At 43.3% G+C, this 22,259-nt stretch overlaps 1 protein-coding gene across 1 annotated transcript in view; it reads left to right on the forward strand.

Annotated features, from left to right (window-relative positions):
• SAMD12 (sterile alpha motif domain containing 12) overlaps nt 1-22,259 on the forward strand; it is a 279,773-nt gene that overhangs the window by 180,870 nt on the left and 76,644 nt on the right. Inside the window, exon 6 of the mRNA XM_006026817.2 lies at nt 4,818-4,995. Coding sequence (XP_006026879.1) covers nt 4,818-4,876 — 59 coding nt within the window. The 3' untranslated portion in view covers nt 4,877-4,995. The remainder of the gene's footprint in view (nt 1-4,817; nt 4,996-22,259) is intronic.

Genomic DNA, 22,259 nt, shown 5'->3' on the forward strand with positions numbered 1-22,259 from the left:
GAAAGAGCTTCAACATTTTTACCTGGCAAACAGGGACTCTCCTAATAGAAATTGAACATAATCAGAGGACAGGAAAACAGGCCTTACTATGAGAGGCTGAGAGCCATGGGACTCTTCAGTCTGGAAAAAGGCAGGCTCAGGTGACCTGATGGCTGCCTATAAGTACATAAGGGGTGTACATCAGGATCTGGGGGAACGCCTGTTCACCAGAGCGCCCCAAGGGATGACAAGGTCAAACGGTCACAAACTCCTCCAAGACTGTTTCAGGTTGGACATAAGGAAGAACTTCTTTACTGTCCAAGCCCCCAAGGCCTGGAACAGGCTCCCCCCTGAGGTGGTGCAAGCACCTACTCTGGACTCCTTTAAGAGACATTTGGACGTTTATCTTGCTGGGATCCTTTGACCCCAGCTGACTTCCTAACCCCTGGGGCAGGGGGCTGGACTCAGTGATCTTCCAAGGTCCCTTCCAGCCCTAATGAAATCTATGAAACTTAGGTATTTGTTTCTCAGACTTCATGGTTATTGCCAGACCCTCCACAAAACAATGGATAAGCTTCGGAAAAACACAAGGCATTCATTCCAACCAGGGTCTTTGGCTGTATGATGAGTCTGGGGAGTGAAAGAATTGCAGGGACCCATTATGGCATACAATGTACATCCCATCATAGGAAGGAACTTTTCAGGTAGATAATATGGTTCATCCATGTCCTGGATTAATGAGGCAAGAGTGGTTAATCATGTTCCCAATCCATCCTCCTTCCAGTCATTCACAGCAGAAGCAAGGAGTCATATGTTCTGAACCCTTCTCATGCCAACTCTTTCTGGAGAAAGAAGAAAGAGGCAAAGAAGGTAGAGAAAAACCCTGCATTGAAACTGAGACCCCTGATGGTATCAAGCAAACAGAATTAAGGAATCAAGCAAGCAGAATTAAGGAAGACCCCCTTTGACCGATGTAACAGCTCTTCATTTAGCAGAAGCTCCTCTGGTAGGTTAGGAAACTCAAGGAAACAGCAGTGCATGTGTTCTGTACCAGTGTGTCAGTCTGCCAACACTGGCAAGTCAATTCCTTTTGTATCCATGGAGCCCATCTCTTTCACTGCTAATCTTTCCACCACCCCAAAATCCATAGTTTCATAGTAGCTAGGGTCAGGAGGGACCTGAACAGATCATCTAGCCTGCCCCCCTGCCACAGGCAGGAATGAATGCTGGGTTCACAAGACCCCAGACAGGAGATCGTCCAACCTCCTCTTGAATTTGCCCAAGGTAGGGGCGAGGACCACCTCCCTGGGAAGTTGGTTTCAGATTTTGGCCACCCTAACTGTAACATATTGCCTTCTGATCTCCAACCTAAACCTATTCTCCATCAGCTTATGACCATTGTTCCTCGTCACCCCAGGTGGTGCTGGGGAGAAAAGGGCTCTGCCTATTTGCTGTTGATCCCCCCTGATGAGCTTGTAGGCAGCCACCAGGTCCCCCCTCAGCCTCTTCTTGCTGAGGCTGAACAGGTTCAGGTCCTTCAGTCTCTCCTCGTAGAGCCTGTCCTGCTGCCCTCTCACCAAGCGGGTGGCTCTCCTCTGAACCCTCTCCAGCTGGCCACATCCCTTTTGAAGTGCGGCGCTCAGTACTGGACGCAGTACTCCAACTGTGGCCTGACCAAAGTTGCATAGAGGGAGAGTATCACTTCTCTGGACCGGCTTGAGATCCATAAGTCAGTCCCAGCACGTACATACCTCTGTGAGGTATCGTGTAGCATATTTGGGATGCATAAAAGACCTGTGTGCAAGGACCAGAAGTGCCCATGGGTGCTGCCTCCTCTTAGATTTGAGCCAGGTAGCAGCCCTGGTACCAGTTCTCAGTTCTTTGCTGTTAGGTACAGCCCCCAGGAGAAGCTGACTTGGATAAGCGGTAGGCTCTTCCTTCCATAACTAAACTGGCATTTATACCTCCATGCCCAGGCCCGTGTATTAGGACATGTTGTTTGGTCTGTGAGAGGGGAAAAAGTAAATAAAATTCTAAAAGAAAACTGTTTTTACATTACATTAAAGGAAAATTTAATGGAACAATTTTCTTAGGGTAGTGGAAACAGTTCTGACCTTTCTTTCCCTGTGTGACACAGATTAACCACCACAGTTTCATCATAACTGAAGCCAGTATCAAATCAGTGGTTTGAGCTAACTATAAGGCTGAGTTTCTATGTAATTATTGCCATATGCAATAGGACTCGTGTCCTGCAAATACTTATTTGGTGACACTGTGTCAGCTGAGAGTTATTGCTTCTAACATAGGCAGGACTATCTCTTAATGATATTTTTCCCCTGGCAACTACTTTATGTAGGAAAAAATGTGGTTCTGGATATGAGTGAGATGTTCACAAAGAAGGAACTGAAAAACTGCTGTTTTTGTACATCTGTGGTTTTGCCTCACCTTGTTGAGGTGTCCAATATTGCCAGTGACCACATGTCTAAAACTCATGAGTCATGCCCCAAAGATCAAAAGGTTTTAAAAGAACCTGAATGTTGTGGCACTGGGAGCCTTTCAAATGTGCATGGGGCTTGGTTTTAAGCTTTTCTGTGTTTGAACTATATGAAATAAAATCTTTTTTTTTAAAGGAAAATTGGGAATGTGCACCCCCCCCCCCAATGATTGGCAGAGCTGCAGCTTTCAGAATGACGCAGAATAACTTTGCTTGTGATAATTGCAAGAATTGGCAAAACTGCAGTAGCCCCACTGCTGCAGTCTTACTGGCAATACAAAGCAGTTGTTCCTTTCCCAATGGTTTCGTTGTTACTCATTCTTTCCAATATGTGGTTTGACACTGTTGTCATTCTTCCGCTCCAATAAGCTTTTGTCTCTCCTGCTCTCATGAAAATACCCAGCCCTTCAGTGAAGTACTTCTATATTGTCCCTTTCTCTCTCTCATACTCGTGGAAAGTGTTTCCCCACTCACACTTGCCCTATGTTAAGATCCTCCACCTGGATATGTGTTGTACTTCCTGGGTGGAAAGACAGCAACAATACAAAAAAATTCTCCTTTTCTGCTTTGCTAACTACAGCAAAGCAGATTTTTAAAAACATTTGGTATTTTGAAGGAAGGAAAAACACTGGAATCCTCGAAAGGAAAAAAGAGTCATGGAAAAATAAAGTGAACGTAATTTGACCTATAATTAACGGTCTTTAAAAAAAAAACAAACAAACAAGTTTGAGAGGAAAATGTATGCTTTTGAATAAAGTACCTTTATAGAACGGTGTGCTAGTGGGTACATTGTGTGATACCTGACATCTGGGTTCTATTCCTGGCATTGCTAATGACTTTTTGGGTGACACTGGACAAATACCTTAAACCTTCTCTGCCTCAGTTGTTCCACCTGTAAAAATGGGCTAGAATGCTGTGGGTTTAATGTTCCTTTGTTTTGTAAGTGGAATAAGATGGAACTTCTTTGAATAGGAGTTGCTCTAACACTGCAGTTATGGTAATGTACTGAATAGTTTTACAGAGTTTATTGTACTAATAAGATTTCATATCTTTTTAGACATTAAATATTTAAAACCTTGTGAACCCATTTAATATATACCATAACTCTGTTCCTTGGGGGTATTCATTTGTTGTCAGTATAGTGCATCCTATTATATTACTGTATTTACTTGAATAGAATACACTTTTTTCCCCCAGTCAGCATGGAGGGGTGGAAAAGATCCTCATCTTACATTCACATACAAACCTCATTAAATACATTACTTATCATTAAACTGCTGCCAAAAGCAGCATGTGCTCAGTAATGGAAGCCAACTATGAAGCTGATTAAATGCAGCTAACACTGAGCACAAATACATGGTCCATATTGGGCAAACATTGTGATGAGACCCTACTTTTTTTTTTGGAAAAAATATATTTATATATATATATATAGAGAGAGAGAGAGAGAGAGAGAGTGTTATATATATACAGCAGCTAGCATAAGCTTTTCTTCATACACCATAAACCACATTTAAAGCCTGCAAATCCATTACAAGTAACGCACCCACGCTCCTACACACTCGTCCAGCATCCTTTCTCTAACTCAATCACAGTCTTTTAGTCCTAGCCCCGATTTTGGGGTTTACATTGTCAATTCATTCCCTGTCATTGTCACTTTTGCTTCCGCTGCTTCTGATACTGCTGCTGTCATAGTTGCTGTGGTAAATCATGGACTTTTGGCTTTGGCCTAATAGAATGCATAGTTTGTATTATATATAAGTGGATGCAAAAGTGCTGCTTAAAAGTGTTTTTATGGAATAGTTGTGCTAAAACTTGCACCAGTTTAAAAAAAGGTAACATACATCAGTTCTTGATTAACTAAATCTAAGGGTACCCCTAGTAATTTGCCTATATGCAAATTACTATAGGAAAAGTCAGTGTTTTGAAATTTGCCCCTCACTTCTATGTGCTCAGGGAGAGAAGGGTCTGATAGTAAGAGTGAGGAGGAGCTTCAGGGGGAAGAAGTTGTGAGGGGCAGAGGGTAAGAGGGCCACCTGACCCCCTCAGATATATTTTCCCTGCTGTAGCAGTGAGAGGGGGGCAGATTTTATAGATCCAATAATTAGATTTCATACCTGGAATATTCTAACAAATTTATACATTTTCCGAATATCAAATCTACTTATTGGGGCGTTGTCTTATGTTTGAGTAAATACGGTACGTAAGACCAGGAGTTCCTTCAGAAGAAGAGCTGGATAAGTTGAGTCAAAGAAGTTTTAAGTGTGTATGTTGAGATGCCATTATAGTTTGGCTATTGGCAACATTGGTGCACTTTTTTACACATTGCTTTTTTTTTTTAAAGTGTTAATGCTTGTGGAGGTTGACAGTCCTGGAGACAAGACTGCACAATTCACACAGTAAGAACTGCAGGGATAGCAGCAGTGAAGTTTTCCCTTTGCTACCTGGAGTGACTCACAGCTAATCTAGAGCTGAGGAGGTATTTGCATCTCTGTGCGCTATTGTGGTGGTAATTTTGCAAGGTATGTGTGTGTTCACTAGTAGAAACTGAAACTAAGACCAGTGACTCACTTCTTTCAGATAAATAGCTATTGTATAGATATAACCTACCAATACAACCACTGCTTTGTACTGGCATCTTAGAGATGACAAACTCCATGGAAGTCCCTTCTGAACTTTTCGGGACCCACACATTGATACAACTGAAGAATTGTAGAACACCTTTAAATTCCTGCTTTGTGTTTAGAGTTGAACCCTTCAGTTCCTCTCATCCAATTTTGTAAAGCTGTACGCAGCAAGTCTTCTAGGTTTTCAGGGACAAATAATAGAAATTTAGAATATTTTCTGTAATTTTCTTCTGTAGTATAAATCAGCAAATTATTCCATTTTCCTCTCTACTGGTGCTACATGCATAGTACCAAAGCTGCCTCTGAATCAAGATGGAAATGTAGCTGAGAAGTAAAAATAAGATTTGGACTTTAATATCAAATGTCTTCATTATACATGAAGAAATGCATGTGCAATTGCAATAATGATGTCCATGTGTAAATAGCAGAGTAGATTTTTTGTATTCCTAGTAATACTACTGTTAAATAAGGCAGAGAGATCCTACAGACATGGCAGTACTTTTTTATCCATCGCAACATAGCACCAATCTTCATTTTGGGGAGGGAAGATCCAGTTTAAATAATCCCATTTATTTAAATAAAAATAAACCATTTCCTAGCACAATACTCATCTTAATCCCAACTACTTGTAGATAGCTCTCTACTAGGAAATTCACATTTTAGGGTGTTCAGCGTTATAAGCTTTAGTGATTTAAAGTCAAAACATTCTGAACTTTGCTTGACTATCATTTCCTCTCCATAAGGTAACCAAGGTGGGTTCAGGTACATATACATTTGTCAGTATTAACTGTTGATATTTGCTAACTGTAGACCAATAGGAGCCAGTCTTTTTGGCAAGCATGCCATAAATTAGCCCTTCACCCTTCCTGTGTGCTACTCTGATACCTTTCATTTACCTAATATGCTGCTCAGCTTTCTGCTCCCTGTTCCATGCTTCCTGACTACTGTGCTTCTTCCCTGATCTGATGCTCTGCTTTAAGCTCCATGCCCATCTGCTGCTGTGCTGCCTATCCTCTCCTCCATCTGCCCTGTGCCCACACAGAGGCTGCCTGTGCCACTTGTGGCACATGTGTTGCAGGTTGGCTGCCCTTGTTATAGATAACAACTTGACTGATTCATTAGAGCCAGTAAAGCTACTGCATAAGGAGCAAGAAGATATAAGGGAAATGCATGCAAAATATTGAAAAGAGGAAAAATCAGAGCTTAACATTGGTTGAGTTGTAGCAGAAGTAATGAGGTGTGAAATGTGCTATTCCCAACCAATACGCCATGCTGCTTTAATTTACAGAATATATAATTATATAACATTAAAATTCTAGTACATCAGTCTTTGACAAAAAATTGAAATGAAAACAGACAAATGCATGAATTTATGTATAAGACAATTGTTGCAATAGGAATGGACAAGAACATGAACTCTAAATGTTCTCATCATTTTAAAACTGTGCCCTTAGGATCCTTTATTCTTTGCTCTGACATACATTCATTTACCGTTGCAAGCCAATTTACTGAAGTCTGAAAACACATCCACCTACAGAAGTCCCCTCCCCAGAATATATTCTAGCTCATCTAAATCAGGATATTAGTGTAAGCCCTGAAGTTGCTTCCACACAACCTAAAAGACTCTTATGGATACTTGGGGAGATTATGAAGATGCATACAAGGTTAATTATTCTCAGTCAGATCATTGGTTGGTCCATCTCAACTGGTTTTCTGCCTCTAACAGTGACTCCATGAATCCAGTTAACCCAGGGGTGGGCAATTGCTTGGGCCTTTGGGCCACATAGGGAGTTTTGGTGAGCTTTCATGGGCTGAGTCATACCCTCCCCCCACCTCCCCCCCATGCTGGCAACAGCTCACCAAAATTCCCTAAATGACACCATCTTGTCTGCCTAGCTGTGCACCCTTCTTGTGTGGGTCCTGACAGCACAGGGCCAGAGCCCAGGGCAGAGATTTGATCTGCGCCCTGCATGTCCCTGCCCACAGAACCAGTGCCTGTCGCAGGGGTGTGTGGGCAGCAGATCATGGCTGTGCTCCATGGTTGGCCAGGATGGGGTCGCAGGTGGGTGGAGAGCGGCATCTGGGAGCAGCACAGGCAGATGGGGCCAGGGCTGGGATTCCTAGCTAAGTGGCGGCGTCCCACAGAATCCAAACAGTAAGTAGCGTCTTCATGGCTGATGGGACCAGGCATCAGGAGCTGGAGGGCCCCAGAGCAAGTTGAATGCAATGTGGTCCCGCCAGCTCTGCAGTCCCAGTGGGGCTCAGCTCTTTGTGTGGATACCCCAACTCCTGGTACTGTACAGAGCTGAGCATTAGCACAGCCTGAATAGTGCCAGGAGAGAGACCTAAGCGGGCAACATTTGTAGCCCCAGGCATGGCAGGAAGGAGCCTGGCATGGCAACAAGCGGTTGAGTGGATGCAAGAGCTTGGCAGTGGGTTGAGGCTTGGGAGGCAGTGGGGCTGCCACCAAACTTGGGGGCAGCAGAGGGCCTGAACCGTGGGGAGGGCAGGGCTGCATGGGGCACATAGGGTGGCAAGTGTCAGGCAGAAACTGCACAGTGGGGGCCACACTTGAGATGCTGTACAGTAGGAGCAATTGGGAGCAGCTGCTCCATGAATGCAGCCGGTCACTGCTGGACTTCTGTCCTGAGGCACCTAGTACCGAGTCCCACCCTACAGCCCATGTCGGGCACTGATGCTGCCTCCGATCTCTGGGGCAGGCAGGCAGAAGTGGCTGCTTTGGTCTGGGGCTCTGGCTCGGAAGCCAGCAGCTGTCTCTGCTCTCTTGGCAGGGGTGTCGAGCACGGTCGGGCATCCCAGCCTGGGCTGCCTTCTGTTCCTGGGCAGGACAGGACCAAAGGCCTGACCACGGGCCAAACGAATTCCCTCAGTGAGTTAGATCCAGCTCGCAGGCTATATTTTGCCCACCTTTGAATTAATCAGACGAGCAATGCTTTAGTGACCATAATTAAACACACCACATCCACCAGTCCAGGCACTTTTGTTTTAGCCACAAATACCTTAAAATGGCAAATGTCTTTTTGTTGCATTTGTAAGAGTTGACAAATGTTGAGTTTTAATGGTGCCCATGATATGACAAGGGGAGAAAAAGAAAGGGGAGAGGAGAGACTTTCTTTCTAATCTCTGCAGGTGAATTTATCCTGTGACGTACTGTAAGTAGTTTATATTCAAAATTTTAATCTTAAATCTGGTAGAAAATATCAACCAGAATCTGCAGTTTTAAATTTTAAAACAGAAACATGTTGAGGAGCTTTATTTCTCAGGAAGCTTTTAAGGGGCTGTTCACTTGCTCTCCAGATGAGGAACTTAAATATAGCCCAAACCAGGAACGGCCAAAAATTTGATATTAAATAGTGTTTTGGTGACAAGTGTTATAAATTAGTATTTTCACTTTTCCCAGTATTAGAGAAGTTCACATATTGAAATGTGATCAGTGTGACAACTGACATTCAGCAGAAATCCTAAGAACTCAATAGCCCCAAAATGCAATTACTGAACTTGTTTCCAGAGAGGAGATTTCCAGAACACGTTTGGTTCACATTGAAGTGTGTGTTGTTTTTTGCCATATTTTTTCAGCTGAATGGTAAATGTAAGTCCCCAGTTCTTGCAGACTTCATAAGAACTAAATTAAAAGGCAAATTAAAGATCAGCTTTCTTTCCTTGCAGTTCTTGGAATAATGTAAACTGAGCCCATAAAGAACTGAGCCCACTGCTTATCACGTTGGTACTCCTCGAGGAGAAGGGTATGGACAGAATATATTTCTAGTTAGAACAAAAGAAAAACCATGGAGTTCCTGCGTCGAGAAGAAGACAAACCTGTTTAGTTTCCTGAACATTTAGGAAGTTGTGCTGAAAGTATATTCATTTTGGTAGTGTCTTTGGTGGGGTGGGAATAAATAAACTGAATTTTAATGACCGTTACAGGAAAAAAATAATCACAAATGCTAATATATTAGCAGCAATTAACAAGATTAATAGTATGAAAACAGAAGAGAAGTCCCTTTCCCCCAGTACAAAAAATAGATAAGATATGGTTTACTATATGGTATTTTTTTTGATGTAACAGAGCTGATAGGGCTGTTCAAGTATGAAGTTTAATAAACACAATCCCTGGTCTTAGAACAGACGCAGGATCAGTACTTGCGAAACACAGCTGTTAACGAAGGGATTTATTCATTTCTGCCAGAAATGTTATGCATCCATTAACACTTCAGAAGCAAGTTGAAGAGGAAGAAATTGGAGGATATCCCTAATATAAAAAAAAACAATTAATATGGATATTTTATAGCCAGATGAGAGGACTGAATTTGCGGCAAGGGTTGGAAGAGTAAGTGACTCATGCGATTAAAAGTATACTAAGAAAAATGATGGACCCGGATGTGTTCCTGGACTTAGTACTTAGGTCTGTGGGCAAGGAGGTGGTTCTGATTCTGACAAAACTATTTAATTTTGTTGATGTTTAATACTTGTGGAGGTTCAGTTTGTGGCCCACCTGGCACACACTACAGGATACTAAAGTAAGACACCACTCCCCAGAAAGAGATAAAAGATGCCAGTGCCGGTCTATAATAGCTTTACTTTTATCTTCAGCAGAGGAGAGTTGCTAGGTAAAAATGCTAAGCAAAAGGCATGAGAACAGACTCAGAGCTCCCTTTTCTGAGGTGATGGTTCAGTAAGGTTCTTGTTTGCGGAAAATAATTTCATTTCGAGACGAATACCAGGATTCTTTTGTAATATGGACCTTGCTTCATATATTTCACAGAAACCAAATATCATGTGTCTGTACCTCGTATATCTAGTCAAGTTTGTGCACTTCAGCAGTGGTAATTTGAACATATAAAGCATGTTATTTGGAAGTTAGTATCTGTTTCACAGAAGAGCTTAATACTTGGAAGCCATTGCAGTGGTGGTATAAAAGACAGAATTTGCAAAGTACTATAATGAGCAGTCGTGGAATCATAGAAATACAGGGCTGGGAGGGACCAGAACTAGGACCACCTAATTTAAAGCTGTAGGTAGGAAATCTGTAGGATTTCCCTCCTTGCTCTTAACACAGGCTTTCTCTGTGTTAACTGTGCAGTAGCGTAGGGCAAATGTTGACCTATTATAATACTAATTGGGCATACTGCATCGTTTTGACCCAGTTATTGGAGCATGTGATAATGGGAGTAAGTATTCAAATTCATTTGCTTCTGCCAAAGAATGCAGCATCTTTCCAAGCATTTGGGTGGTGGCTTATACTTATGCTATTTTGGTGAGTTTGTATTTTGCATAGATAAAATACAAGTTTTATATATGGATACTTGGTATTACATTCACCTACAGAACAGAAGATGAGCTTGTCTTTGTACCACTGCTTATCTGAGCTGCTCTAGGTTTGGAGACCATCCTTAAGTAAAGCCAAGGCACCTTGCCAGAGCAGCTATCTGGAGGATGAACTGCTTCATTTCTTTACTTTCTAGGCAGTTGTACTTGTTTTACACACAGTGTGCTGGGTCTTAATGCCAGTCCTCTTAGCACACTGGAAGTTTCAGGCACGTTGGGTTGACACATTTTTTTCTGCTCCCTGTGATACAGATGCCGGAGAAATTAAATGTATCCCTGAGCTAGATTGAGCCCATTGTGTTCAATTACAAAAAGAAAGGACAAATAGGCCATCTTATTGCCTAAGTCATTAATATATCTTCTACGTAGGGTCTGTCTAAAACACAGACAAGCAAACGAAAACCACTACCCCATTATCTGCTCTTCTGCTCCTTCTGCTGGTTATACAGAAACAGTAAACATCCCCTGTTCCCAAGGCTGTGCTGACAACGCTGATGATGGCGCTGCACAAATTAGGAGGTAAACAAAAAGCCATGTTAATTTCAAGCTCCATTAGAAACACAGGCTGTTAAACAAAAAAAAAAATCAATGTCTCCCAAACAGAAAAGGTCAAAATTGGAAGGGAAAGAAAGTTGGGTTTTCAGGTAGCTAAGAAGAAACTGAATACAAGGAAGAAGCTTCTTTTTTTCGTAAATTGGCAATCAAGAGAATGCCACTAATCAATGCTGTCTTAATGAAGAACACATGAGAAGTGAGCCATATACTAAGAATCAAATTTAAGAGAAAAATACTAAGCATCTGGTTATGAATGTATTGCCTTTAAAGGCTAGTTTCTATTTAAACCTTATGTGTTGGGTTTCAGACATTGAATAACTTTTTATAGTCATGGTGTAACACACATGATCCTTCTTTTTCTTTGAGGAGCTTAATTGTCCAAGTTGATTTTGACTTTTTATTGGCGTGGCTTATTTTTATATTTGAATCATGGGGACTTGTTCTTCTAAAGGTGTGAATAAATGATCAAATCATATCAAATTAAGTGAGGTGGAGAGCAGTTGCCATGGATAAATTCATTTGTGGTAACTGCCCCATATATCTGCTCTGTTCCATGTTAATTAGAAGCTAGACCAGGGCAGCTTGAATGATAAAATTGCTAAATTAGTGTAGTATAGCTTCTATTTTCCACAGGATGGAGTGAACATACCATGGATCAGCTGATGATTGATAAATCCTCCTCACTTTCTTTTAACTAGGTATAGTTTGTTCATCCATCCACATGCTAAGTTCTAGACTTTGCCTTACAGCCAGAATTAAATCCAGGAAATGCATGTGGATCATTTTGTTACCATGGTTTTTGGAAGAGGATGACAGGAAAAAAGAAATATCAGGTTATATGCTTTTGTTTTATGGTAACATGCATTCCTCATCTCTGACAACCATAAATGTTTATGATACACTTGAACTTTACTTTGCATTCTAAACTAAGTTTCATAGGACTCCTTTGAATGACATATTACATTCTGAGTTGCACTATTTTTTTTGCATATTTTCAAATATGCATAAATGTATTTAGATAGGTAGGCCCATTAGAGTAAATGAGACATTTCATTTAAGTAGTTACATGGTTACATTTTTACAGGATCTTAACCTCAGTGTGCGTCAATGAATGTGTTGAAAGATTACGTCTTTATTACAGCTATTCATAATACAGCTGCTAGGGTTGAAGTATGTCTGTACTTACTGCATACCCTTGTAGTGCTAAGCATTGTTGATAACAACACTTCTTACTTCTTTAGCATCTTCCAACCAGCGATCCCAAAGTACTTCTCAAATGTTAACGTGAAGTAGGTATTAATCCAGTTTACAGACTGAGAAAATAATACAGCGAGATTAAGCGCAGCAGTTTTGTATATGCTAATACTGTATTTACAAAGGTGTACACGAGGTTTAAAAGATCAGCATCAGCAAAAACATGGCCATGTTCTGTGTGTGTTCAGAATATGAGTATGTGGCCAACGTATGTTTAAAAGGTGCTTCGATGCTCCTCAGCTCAACACCACCTCCTGCCAAAACATCTCCCTGCATCTCTGAGATGCAGCTTACACTTGTGCTTGTCATGACATTCAGTGGATGTTAACACGTTGATTAAATTGGTTGTTTTTGCTGCAGAATTCTCAGGCCCTTCTACCTATTTATACAAACCCATGCTTTGCATATCCCTCCAAGAGCCTGGAACAAATTTGTCTCCGTATCCTCAGGGTCTTGCCCTCAACCAGTCAGTCATTCCTCATCCCTTTCATTGTAATCCTACGTTGATGGCTTTAAATTGTATCTGTGTTCAGGCATCCAAAAAGGAAGGAGCCCAGATTCATCCCGTCCTAAGGATTTCCATATTTAGTTTGTTCATTTTCCCAGCAACCATCTTACAAACTCCCACTGACTGTACTTTCTGACTTTTTAACACAATTGCCAATAATAAAGATTCTGTAATCAGGACTTACTGTTACTGACAATATTGTAACTGATGCATAAAATAGAATATAGAAATCAGTTCATTCTTCAGTAGTTGCGCTGGCTGTATATTGCTGACTATATTAAAATCTTGTTTTGGTCAGTAAAGTACATGGCTGAGATTCAAGGGCATGTAAAAGCTGACATAATGAATGGCATTTTTACAAAGTTACTATGATCTGCCTAACAGCACGTTAAGGCTTTAGCTCTTTGGGTTAATGTTTGGCAATTCTGAGAAAATGGCAGTTGATTTTATTTCAGGAAATAGCTCCTTTTGTGCATTTTCTGTAGGTGCCTATTTGTTTTGTCAATGCTCCAAGTGCCCGTATGCACCCTCCCTTTCAATCACTTTTGCAAATAGGAGACCAAATCTTACTTGTTTTAATCATGTGAAGTTAACTTCAGTGGGACTGAGTTTTGCCTGGCTGGTTTTTGTGTTTGCCTGTTAATAAATTATGAATGTCATATTGAAAAAGTCTGCTTTCTGAAACCAGCCTTCATGACATGTAAGTAATAATGTTTTCAGTGAAGCTTGAGGGCATACAGACTGCTCACCGCTTACTACTACAGTAAATTCTTTTCACTAGGCTTTCCTCTTTTGCAGCACAATTAATTTTACATTTCATTTACTGAGGTAGCATGCATTTAGGTTTATTATATTAGTTAAAATTGGTTTATGATGTTGCTCTTATTTTTAGCATGCTCAAAATGGAGGGAGAATTGAAGTGTGCTGTTGTACAGCATCAGGCTTTTGGTGGACTTAGAGAATTTCACACAGAGGGTTGAAGAAGTGTCATTCCTGACTCAGCCTGCCTAGAGGGAATAGCTTTTCTTTTTAACATTTCATTAAAATCTTTCTAATGATACCTCAGAATGTCAGTGTGCGCTGTACAGCTAAAGCTAAGTGCATCAGAAGAATTTAAACTTTAACAATAGGAACTTAGTGATATAATCAAAAGCCACATGCAAATCTACAAAAGCTGGTGAAATATTGTTCCTTGTATTTCAATATCTTTTTCATTCAGATTCATCTCCTGGTCTTTAAATGTTGTCACCAACAAGTTGGTTCTAAGAAATGCCACAAAATCATTACTACCAGAAGTGCCAAAACGTTTAGATATGTAGGAATTATCATTATGAGCCCTTAATATTCATAGATGTCATGGATTTCTCATAGATTTCTAAAGTCAGAAGGGACCTATTAGATCAGGGGTGTCCAACCTTTTTGAATGTGGGGCTGGATCACGAACTTTCTATCATCCAGTGGGCCGGCAAGCCATATACAAAGACCTCACAGGAAGTGACATCACATGACCTTTGACACGCCTCCTTCTTGAACAGTCCCAATCAGCTCCTCTGTGCAGGAGCTGGAGAAATGGGCAAGCAATCAACAAAAGTGATTTCCCTTGCTAAAATCTGTTAGAGGGCTGTAGCTTCTCACTGGCTTTAGCTCCAGCCAAAAATTTTCCACCACTATCATGAGATTTGGCAACTCTGAGTATCTGAACCAAAAGAGATGGTGGCATTAAAAGATAGGAATGTACCTAATGAAAAAGACAGGAGAAAATGAAAAAGAAAGGAGAAAGAACTGAAAATGTCTGAGTATGTTGTCCCTTAGCCCACCCAATTTCTGAAATTCAATAGGAATTAGTGTATCATTAAAAAAAAAAAAAAATCAATAAAAATAATCTAGACTATTTATACGTAGGGTGACCATATATCCTGGATTGGCTGAGACAGACCCAGATTTTATAGGCTATCTCAGTGTTCCAGCCACTGGAGAAAATTTAAGCAAAAGTACCAGATTGATGGGAATCTGGGAGCTGGGAGGTTGGGGCTGTGTGTGTGTGCGTGCATGCATGCATGTGCATGTGTGTGTGCTTCCCAGCACACATGTGTTGCTGCTTTGGCTCTGTCTGCTGCAACACATGTGTGCTGGGAAGCACACACACATGCACATGCATGCATGCACGCACACACACACAGCCCCAACCGCCCCAACCTGGCACCGAGGCACCGCTAGCTGCACACAGGAACTTACCCCATGCCTCCGTGTACCCCGGCCCGGCCCCGGGGTGCCCCCAGCTCTGCACAGGAACTTACCCCATGCCTCAATCCGCCCTGGCCCGGCCACGAGGCGCCCCCAGCTCCGCACGGGAACTTACCCCATGCCTCTGTCCGCCCCGGCCCGGTCCCGAGGTGCCCCCAGCTCTGCACAGGAACTTACCCTGTTCCTCAATCCGCCCCGGCCCGGCCACGAGGCGCCTCCAGCTCCACACGGGAACTTACCCCGTGCCTCCGTCCACCCTGGCTGGCCCCGAGGCGCCCCCAGCTCCACATGAGAACTTACCCCGTGCCTCCATCCACCCCGGCTGGCCCCGAGGCGCCCCCAGCTCCGTGCGGGAACTTACCTCCTGCCTCCGTCCATCACGCATGCGGGCAGGGCGCAGGCCATGCTGCAGCTCCCCCGGCCACATGCTGGGGGCAAGGGGAGTAGCCCGTCCCCAGCTCGTCCAATCAGGCACGGCTGGGGCAGCCCCGCTCCACGCAGCCCTCAGAGCAGCTGCGGCAGGACCCGGCTCACTGATGAGCTGGGCCCCGCGGGGGTGAGCAGCTCCCCTTCCCTCGCTGCCGGCTGGGACCTGTGGGCCAGCCCTGCCCGCCTCGTTGCTGCCCCGCCGCTGCGGCTCAGTGCTCTGTCGCCGCTGCTGCAGCAGCTCTGTGCTCCGCGGCGGCCCTACCATCACTGCCGCCGCCACCACAGCTCCGCATTCCACCGCTGTGTCTCTGCGCTTCACCGCCGCCGCCGCGGCTCCATGGTCCACTCCTGCCACTGTGGCTCCACGGCGGCCACGCTGCCACCGCTGCGGTTCTGCGCTCCACCGCGGCTTCGCACTCCGTGGTGGCCCCGCCACTGTGGCTCTGCGCTTCATGGGGGCAGCGGCAGCGGTACTGTCACCGCCACTGTAGGCCAGATAAAATGGCTTGGCGGGCCGCATGTTGGACGAGCCTATATTAGATCATTGAGTCTGACCCCCTGCTCTGAGCAGGAAAGAGCGCTGGGGTCAAGTGACCCCAGCCATGTGCTTGTCTAACCTCCTCTCGAACACCTCCAAGGTAGGGGAAAGCACCACCTCCCTTGAAAGTCCATTACATGTTTTGGCAACCCTCACCGTAAATAATTTCTTCCTGATTTAAATCTCAATCTCTTCTTCAGTTTATGGCCGTTGTTTCTAGTAACCTCAAGGGGCGCCCTGGTAAACGGAATATCCCCTATTCCCTGCTGATCCCCCCGATGAATTTGTAGGTAGCCACGAGATCACCTCTCAGCCATTTCTTGTAGAGGCTGAAGAGATTCAGGTCCCTCAGTCTGTCTTCATAGGATCTTATCTTCATAGGTTCCCTTCCAGCAGGCTGTTAACATTTTTTTTTTCAGGATGCAATTTTTTTTTTGCCTAGTGGTCCTTTATGCTGCAATTTCTTCTGTCATTTAATTTCCTTTGTACCTTTTCTTAGAAACAAATAAATGTATAAGTAGGTTAATGTGATGCCCACTGAAGTCAATATGTGTGTTCCCATTCACTTCTTTGGATACTTAATAGAGACCTGAAATAGAGTTGGGGAAAGGGACATTCATGTGGCTTTCCCATCACAAGTGAGGTCTCGACACAAGTTAAATGGCAGAGAAATGCTGAGTCATCAGCATGTGAATGGAACTTTGCCTGATGTGTTTTCAGAGAAATAAAAACATATTTAGCTCACAAGGGGAATTCTATCGTAAGTGCTCAAGGAAAAATTTTCTGTTGAGGAAACAATTAGTAAATTCATTCCATGTGTCTTTTGTACTGCCTTTTCCCTCTTTGATATATGACAGTTTCTTATAAAGCATTGGGATTAGGAGTTCAGCAGTATATAAAATGCATGAGGCAAAGGTGGCCTTATAAGAGTTTCCCTAGCCGCTTGTACCAACCAACCCAATATTCATCTTGCCTTTTCTCCATTGAAAAAGTAGGTTATTTGCCGGAGTCCTCCTGAACTCTTACTATATAACATAATTTTTGCTGCTGTGCTCATTTCTAAGAGATATCTATTTTTATTGCTGTCTCCATCTGAGATATTTCAGGCTAATGAAATAGTGTGATTGTTTTCACTTCAAAAGTAAAATTTCTTTTCCATTTTAGAATTTCACACAATAAAATAGAAATATAAATCTGAGCAGATATTTTTGCTTAAGCTGCTTTTAGAAAACAAATTATCCTAATGAAGACCTGGCATGGATGTGCTGTGCATTTTGTGAACACAGTTGATTGTGAAGGTTTGTTAAAACTGTCCTCTGTCTAGGGATATGCAGAAACATTACCTTTAAGGAACTATGAAGCTGTTGTGTTTTTCACAGCCAAAACTATTACTATTACAAGACTGAATGTAACTATACTTTTTTTTTGTGTGCCCCAGGAACTCTAGGGAAATGTTCACAAACACAAAAACCAAGACCGCAAATACTAATGGCTACAATAATTAACTGAGAGTGGCATCGGAGCTATTTGTTGTAGGATACTTTACAACTCACAATAAGTGGATGAAACCCCATGTCCTAGTCAGTAATGAGCACCTAGCACAATGTTTTCTACTATGACGTATACTGGAGCACCCAAACAGGAGCTGCACTGGTATCTCTCCAAAAGTCACATTTAATTATACGACAAAGAATATATTAAAATATATAATCTTGAATATGTATACACCCTGTTGTGAAAGGAATACAAGCCTATTCAAATCAAGGTAGAACACTGGATACTAGATCTTATAATCTTCTTTATAAGCCTCTGCCAAAACATGTTATTTGGGCCATCAATTACACTTATGGACTCTTTGTTACTAAAACTGTTCTTGCTACTTATGGATGACAAATTACAAGCTATGGAGACTTTTAGAGATAATGGGTGTCTATACACGTGCTCTGGGTTGTAAGGTGGGGGGTGCTTTAATTAGAGCAGTTCAGAGAGCCGCTTTAATGAAAGTGCCTACAACATCACTGTCCACATATTCTTTGTCCCACGCTTCAAAATGGCAGTGGGGGCACTTTAACCAAAGCTCATTCAACAAGCTTTGGTAAAAGCATCCTTCTTGCCATTTTGAAACTCGGGGATGCTGAATACCCGTGATGTGGAGGCTGTTGGAGCACACTAATTAGCATGCTCCAGCAGACTCAATCAAGTCTGCTCCGATGCATGCTAATAGAGCTCTGTTACATGTATAGGTGCCCAGTGGATTATAAACTGTTTCTAGGTTTCTGAAGTTTCCATGAGGAAACAGTAATAAATGAAAAAAATGACCTTCTCTTAGTTGAGAAAAATATGTGGGCCTAGCATAGTGGTGGGCAAAATCCATTCCGTAGGTCAAATCCAGCCCACCAGCTGATTGGATCCATCCTGTGGACAGGCACCCATCAATTTATTGTATCTGGCCTGGCTACCTGTGTGATGCTTTGCATGGGGCTGAACCACACCTGCTCCCACCCAGGGCAGCCCCCTCCCTGCACCCACCAGACACCCGCCCCAGCCAGCGTGCACAGCTTCCCAGCATGGACTGCCCCAGGTTGCAGCCGCCCAGGTACTGCTCAGCTCCCCTAACCTCCAGTGGCTCCTCCTTCTGCCCCTGCTATACCTCTCTTGGCAGCAGGTAATGTGGGGAAGCCATGGGAACACATGCCAGGCAGTGGGGGAAGCTGCAGCTGGGTGGCTCCTGCCCCAGTGCATAGGGCTCCAGCTCCCAGCTGCCTTCCACCCACTCCACCTGTCCAGCACTATGAGCAGCCACTTGCAGGCTGCCCAGCGCACATCCACCCAGTCTCTCCACACCACCTAAAGCGGTGCAGCAGGGGCAGGAGGAGGGGCTGCCACTAGAGGCAGGGGGAGCTGAGCAGTACACGGGCAGCTACAGCTTCACTAAGAGCAGCCCTGCCAGAAAGCTGTGTGCGCTGGCTGGGGCAAGGAGTGGGGTGGTACTTTCTGATGGGTGCAGGCGGGAGTATGGTATGGGCTGCCTCAGGTGGGAGAGTACCTGCACCCAGGCTAGGCAAGCCCTCCCCCAATCCCTGGCCAGCTCCCGGGACCTAGTACACAGGCAGCCCCCTCAGCACATATGCCTACCCCTCCACACACACCCCCACACACTCACAAACCCCACACCCATCCTCCTCTTTCCCCCTCCCCAAACACACAATATAAAAGAGTAAGACTTTGTTTTGAGCTATTATGCAATCACCTCTATATATACTACTCAACCTAAATCAGGACAAAAATTATTTTTTGAAACAGAATTAAAATATGTTATAGTAGATGTTAGATTTTTACTATATGATTTGTTTTTTTATCTATAATTTGTTAATATAATATCTTCTGCAAGATTTTGTGTGGCCCTCAACACCTCACCAAAACTTGTTAAGTGGCCCTCCAGCTGAAAGAATTGCCCACCACTGGTCTAGCAGGATAGTAAACACTGATGTGTAGTACGACCAATCTAGTATTATTATTTTTGCATGCTCATCTCCTTGATACATGGAACATGACCCAAATTAACATATTTGTTAACATGTCCGTATATTGTCCACAGTAGCCATGATGGCTGTGTGTTGTCTTCAGCTTTGTCCACACATCAAACTGAAACTACTTGTCTCCTTCAAGGGCCTTAATAGCCTGTCCCTCCCCTGTCATCTCTCATTCAATATGGACAAGTTAATGTCCACTCCCAATGCTAGGATCCATTGCCCAATTTATAAATTTTCAGGCAACTACTTCTGTTCTTCCTCCCATGATGTCTGTTATGTTATGGAGTAGCTCCCTATAAAACCTCCTCTGTCATGATATCTAGTCAGTTCTTAGGCTTACTGTCTGTACAGTACCCTGAAGTCTGCAATATAGTCCTGCCTTTACATACATGGAGGAGGAAACTATCTTCTTATTCTTTGTTTGTACAGCACTAGCAAAGGAACAGAGCTCCTGGATGCTTTGGTAAACAGATCATCTTATGGAAGAATCTTGATTTTCAATTATTTTAACCAAACATTTAGCATTATAGGATGATCCCTTAAGGAGGCTGACAGTTTGACATGATTGTGTCTCCTAAGGCTATGAAAAAAAAATTGTGAATTGTGAGGGAAAAGGATTTTTGTGGATAATACCTTTTATTGGATTAGCTGCTGAGTTGGGAGAGATTTAGACAAGATTTTGGGTACAAGGCACCCTTCTTCAGATCATCCCTCACTGGAACTGATATGAAGTGTACTGGTATTGATAATTGTTCATGTTGTATCTGGAAAATATTTAACTGCCCTGATTTTTTTATGTTTAATTACCGTATTAAGAAAAATAGGAAAAACCATAAAATTTGCCATTTTCAGTTAGCCACCTTTCTTTATTATTTTGCATTGTTTTGGAGCCTGTGGGTCCCTACTGAGAACAGGCAATGTATACATTTATAGTAAAAGGTAGTCACTACCCTAATGGGTAACAAACTAAAGATAAAGAATGAAAGGAAGTATGATGTCCAGGTTGACCATTAAGGACCATCAGGTTACAAAATCCCTGGATGAGGGCGTCAAGGTGGATGTCATCTTCCTGGACTTTAAGAAGGCCTTTGACGCCGTTTCTCACCACATTCTCTTACAAAAACTAGGTGACTTTGGCATTGATGCCTACTCAGTCAGATGGGTGGCAAATTGGCTAGATGGTTGCATCCAGCGTGGTGGTGGACGGGTCATTTTCCACCTGGAGGGATGTGGGCTGTGGAGTCTCCCAAGGCTCGGTCCTGGGGCCTGTACTGTTCAACATCTTTATCAGCGATCTGGATATGGGTGTGGAAAGCATGCTGTCCAAATTCACTGATGATACCAAGATGTGGGGTGAGGTGGACACGCTGGAGGGGAGGGACAGAATTCAGCTAGATCTAGACAGGTTACACAGGTGGGCGGATGAGAACTGGATGGAATTCAATGCAGACAAGTGCAAGGTGCTGCATCTCGAGAGAAGGAACCAGCAACACACCTATAGACTGGGAACACCCTTCTTGTCAACATGGTGGCAAAAAGGGATCTTGCAGTCATTGTTGACTCCAGGATGAACATGAGCTGCCAATGCAAGGAGGTGGTCAGTAAGGCTAACTGCACCTTGTTGTGCATCTACAGATGCATCACGAGCAGGTCCAGGGAGATGATCGTTCCCCTCTATGCGGCGTTGGTCAGGCCACAGTTGGAGTACTGCATCCAGTAAAGAGAGGCTGAAGGGCCTGAATCTATTCAGCCTCCACAAGGGAAGGCTGAGAGGGGATCTGGTAGGCGTTTACAAACTCACCAGGGGGGACCAGAGGGAATTGGGGGAGGCTCAGTTCCCCCAGGCACCACCTGGGGTTACTAGGAATAATGGCCACAAATTGTTAGAGACAAGGTTCAGGCTGGACTTTAGGAGACATTACTTTATGATTAGGGCTGCCAGGCTCTGGAATGGACTCCCAAGGGAGGTGGTGTTCTCTCCTACCTTAAGGGTCTTCAAGAGGAGGATGGACAGACATTTGGCTGGGGTGTTATGACCCCAGCACCCATTCCTGCCCGGGGTAGGGGGTTGGACCTGATGATCTGTTTAGGTTCCTTCTGACCCTAACCACTATGAAATCATGAAACTATGGAGTGACTGGTTAAAGTGACTGGCACAGACTGCTTAAATGATTTGCTTGAGATCACACAGGAAGTCTGTGCCAGAGCCAGATATTGAACACTGGTCCCCCGAGTCTCAGACAAGACTTTTCCTCTGACAAAATCTGTTCTTCCTCTCTGAGGAAAATTGCCCTTCCTTCAGTTTTTTCCAATTATACCTGGTTATGCTTAAGTGTTCTGCCATCTAGATATGGTGTTATCTAGAATCTAGAGCAGTGCTGAACACCCACTGTCCCTTTAAAATTTTCCGCCTCTCTGGTGAAAAACAAACACTGCTAAATCTTGTTAGTGCTCTTGAAAGCAGCACCATTGAAGGGTCTTATCAATTAGCTGGAGAGCAGGGCATGATGTGATTTATTAGGGTAGCCCACGATAGATAGCATTGCAAATCTCATCTAGGCTGTAGCAACTGAAGTTGTCTGGGCACTGTACTTTGTAGTAAACACAAAATCAGTCTGTAGTAAACACAAAATCAGCTAACATAAGAAGTTCATCCTCCAGGGATCGAATTAAATAATAGCCGGCACAAATACATACACACATAACCAGATTCATAACAAAAAATTGCACGATCAGGGCTTCAGTGGGCGTC

The sequence above is a fragment of the Alligator sinensis genome, unplaced genomic scaffold, assembly GCF_000455745.1.
Source record: "Alligator sinensis unplaced genomic scaffold, ASM45574v1 scaffold895_3, whole genome shotgun sequence".
In the NCBI taxonomy this organism is placed as follows: domain Eukaryota; kingdom Metazoa; phylum Chordata; order Crocodylia; family Alligatoridae; genus Alligator; species Alligator sinensis.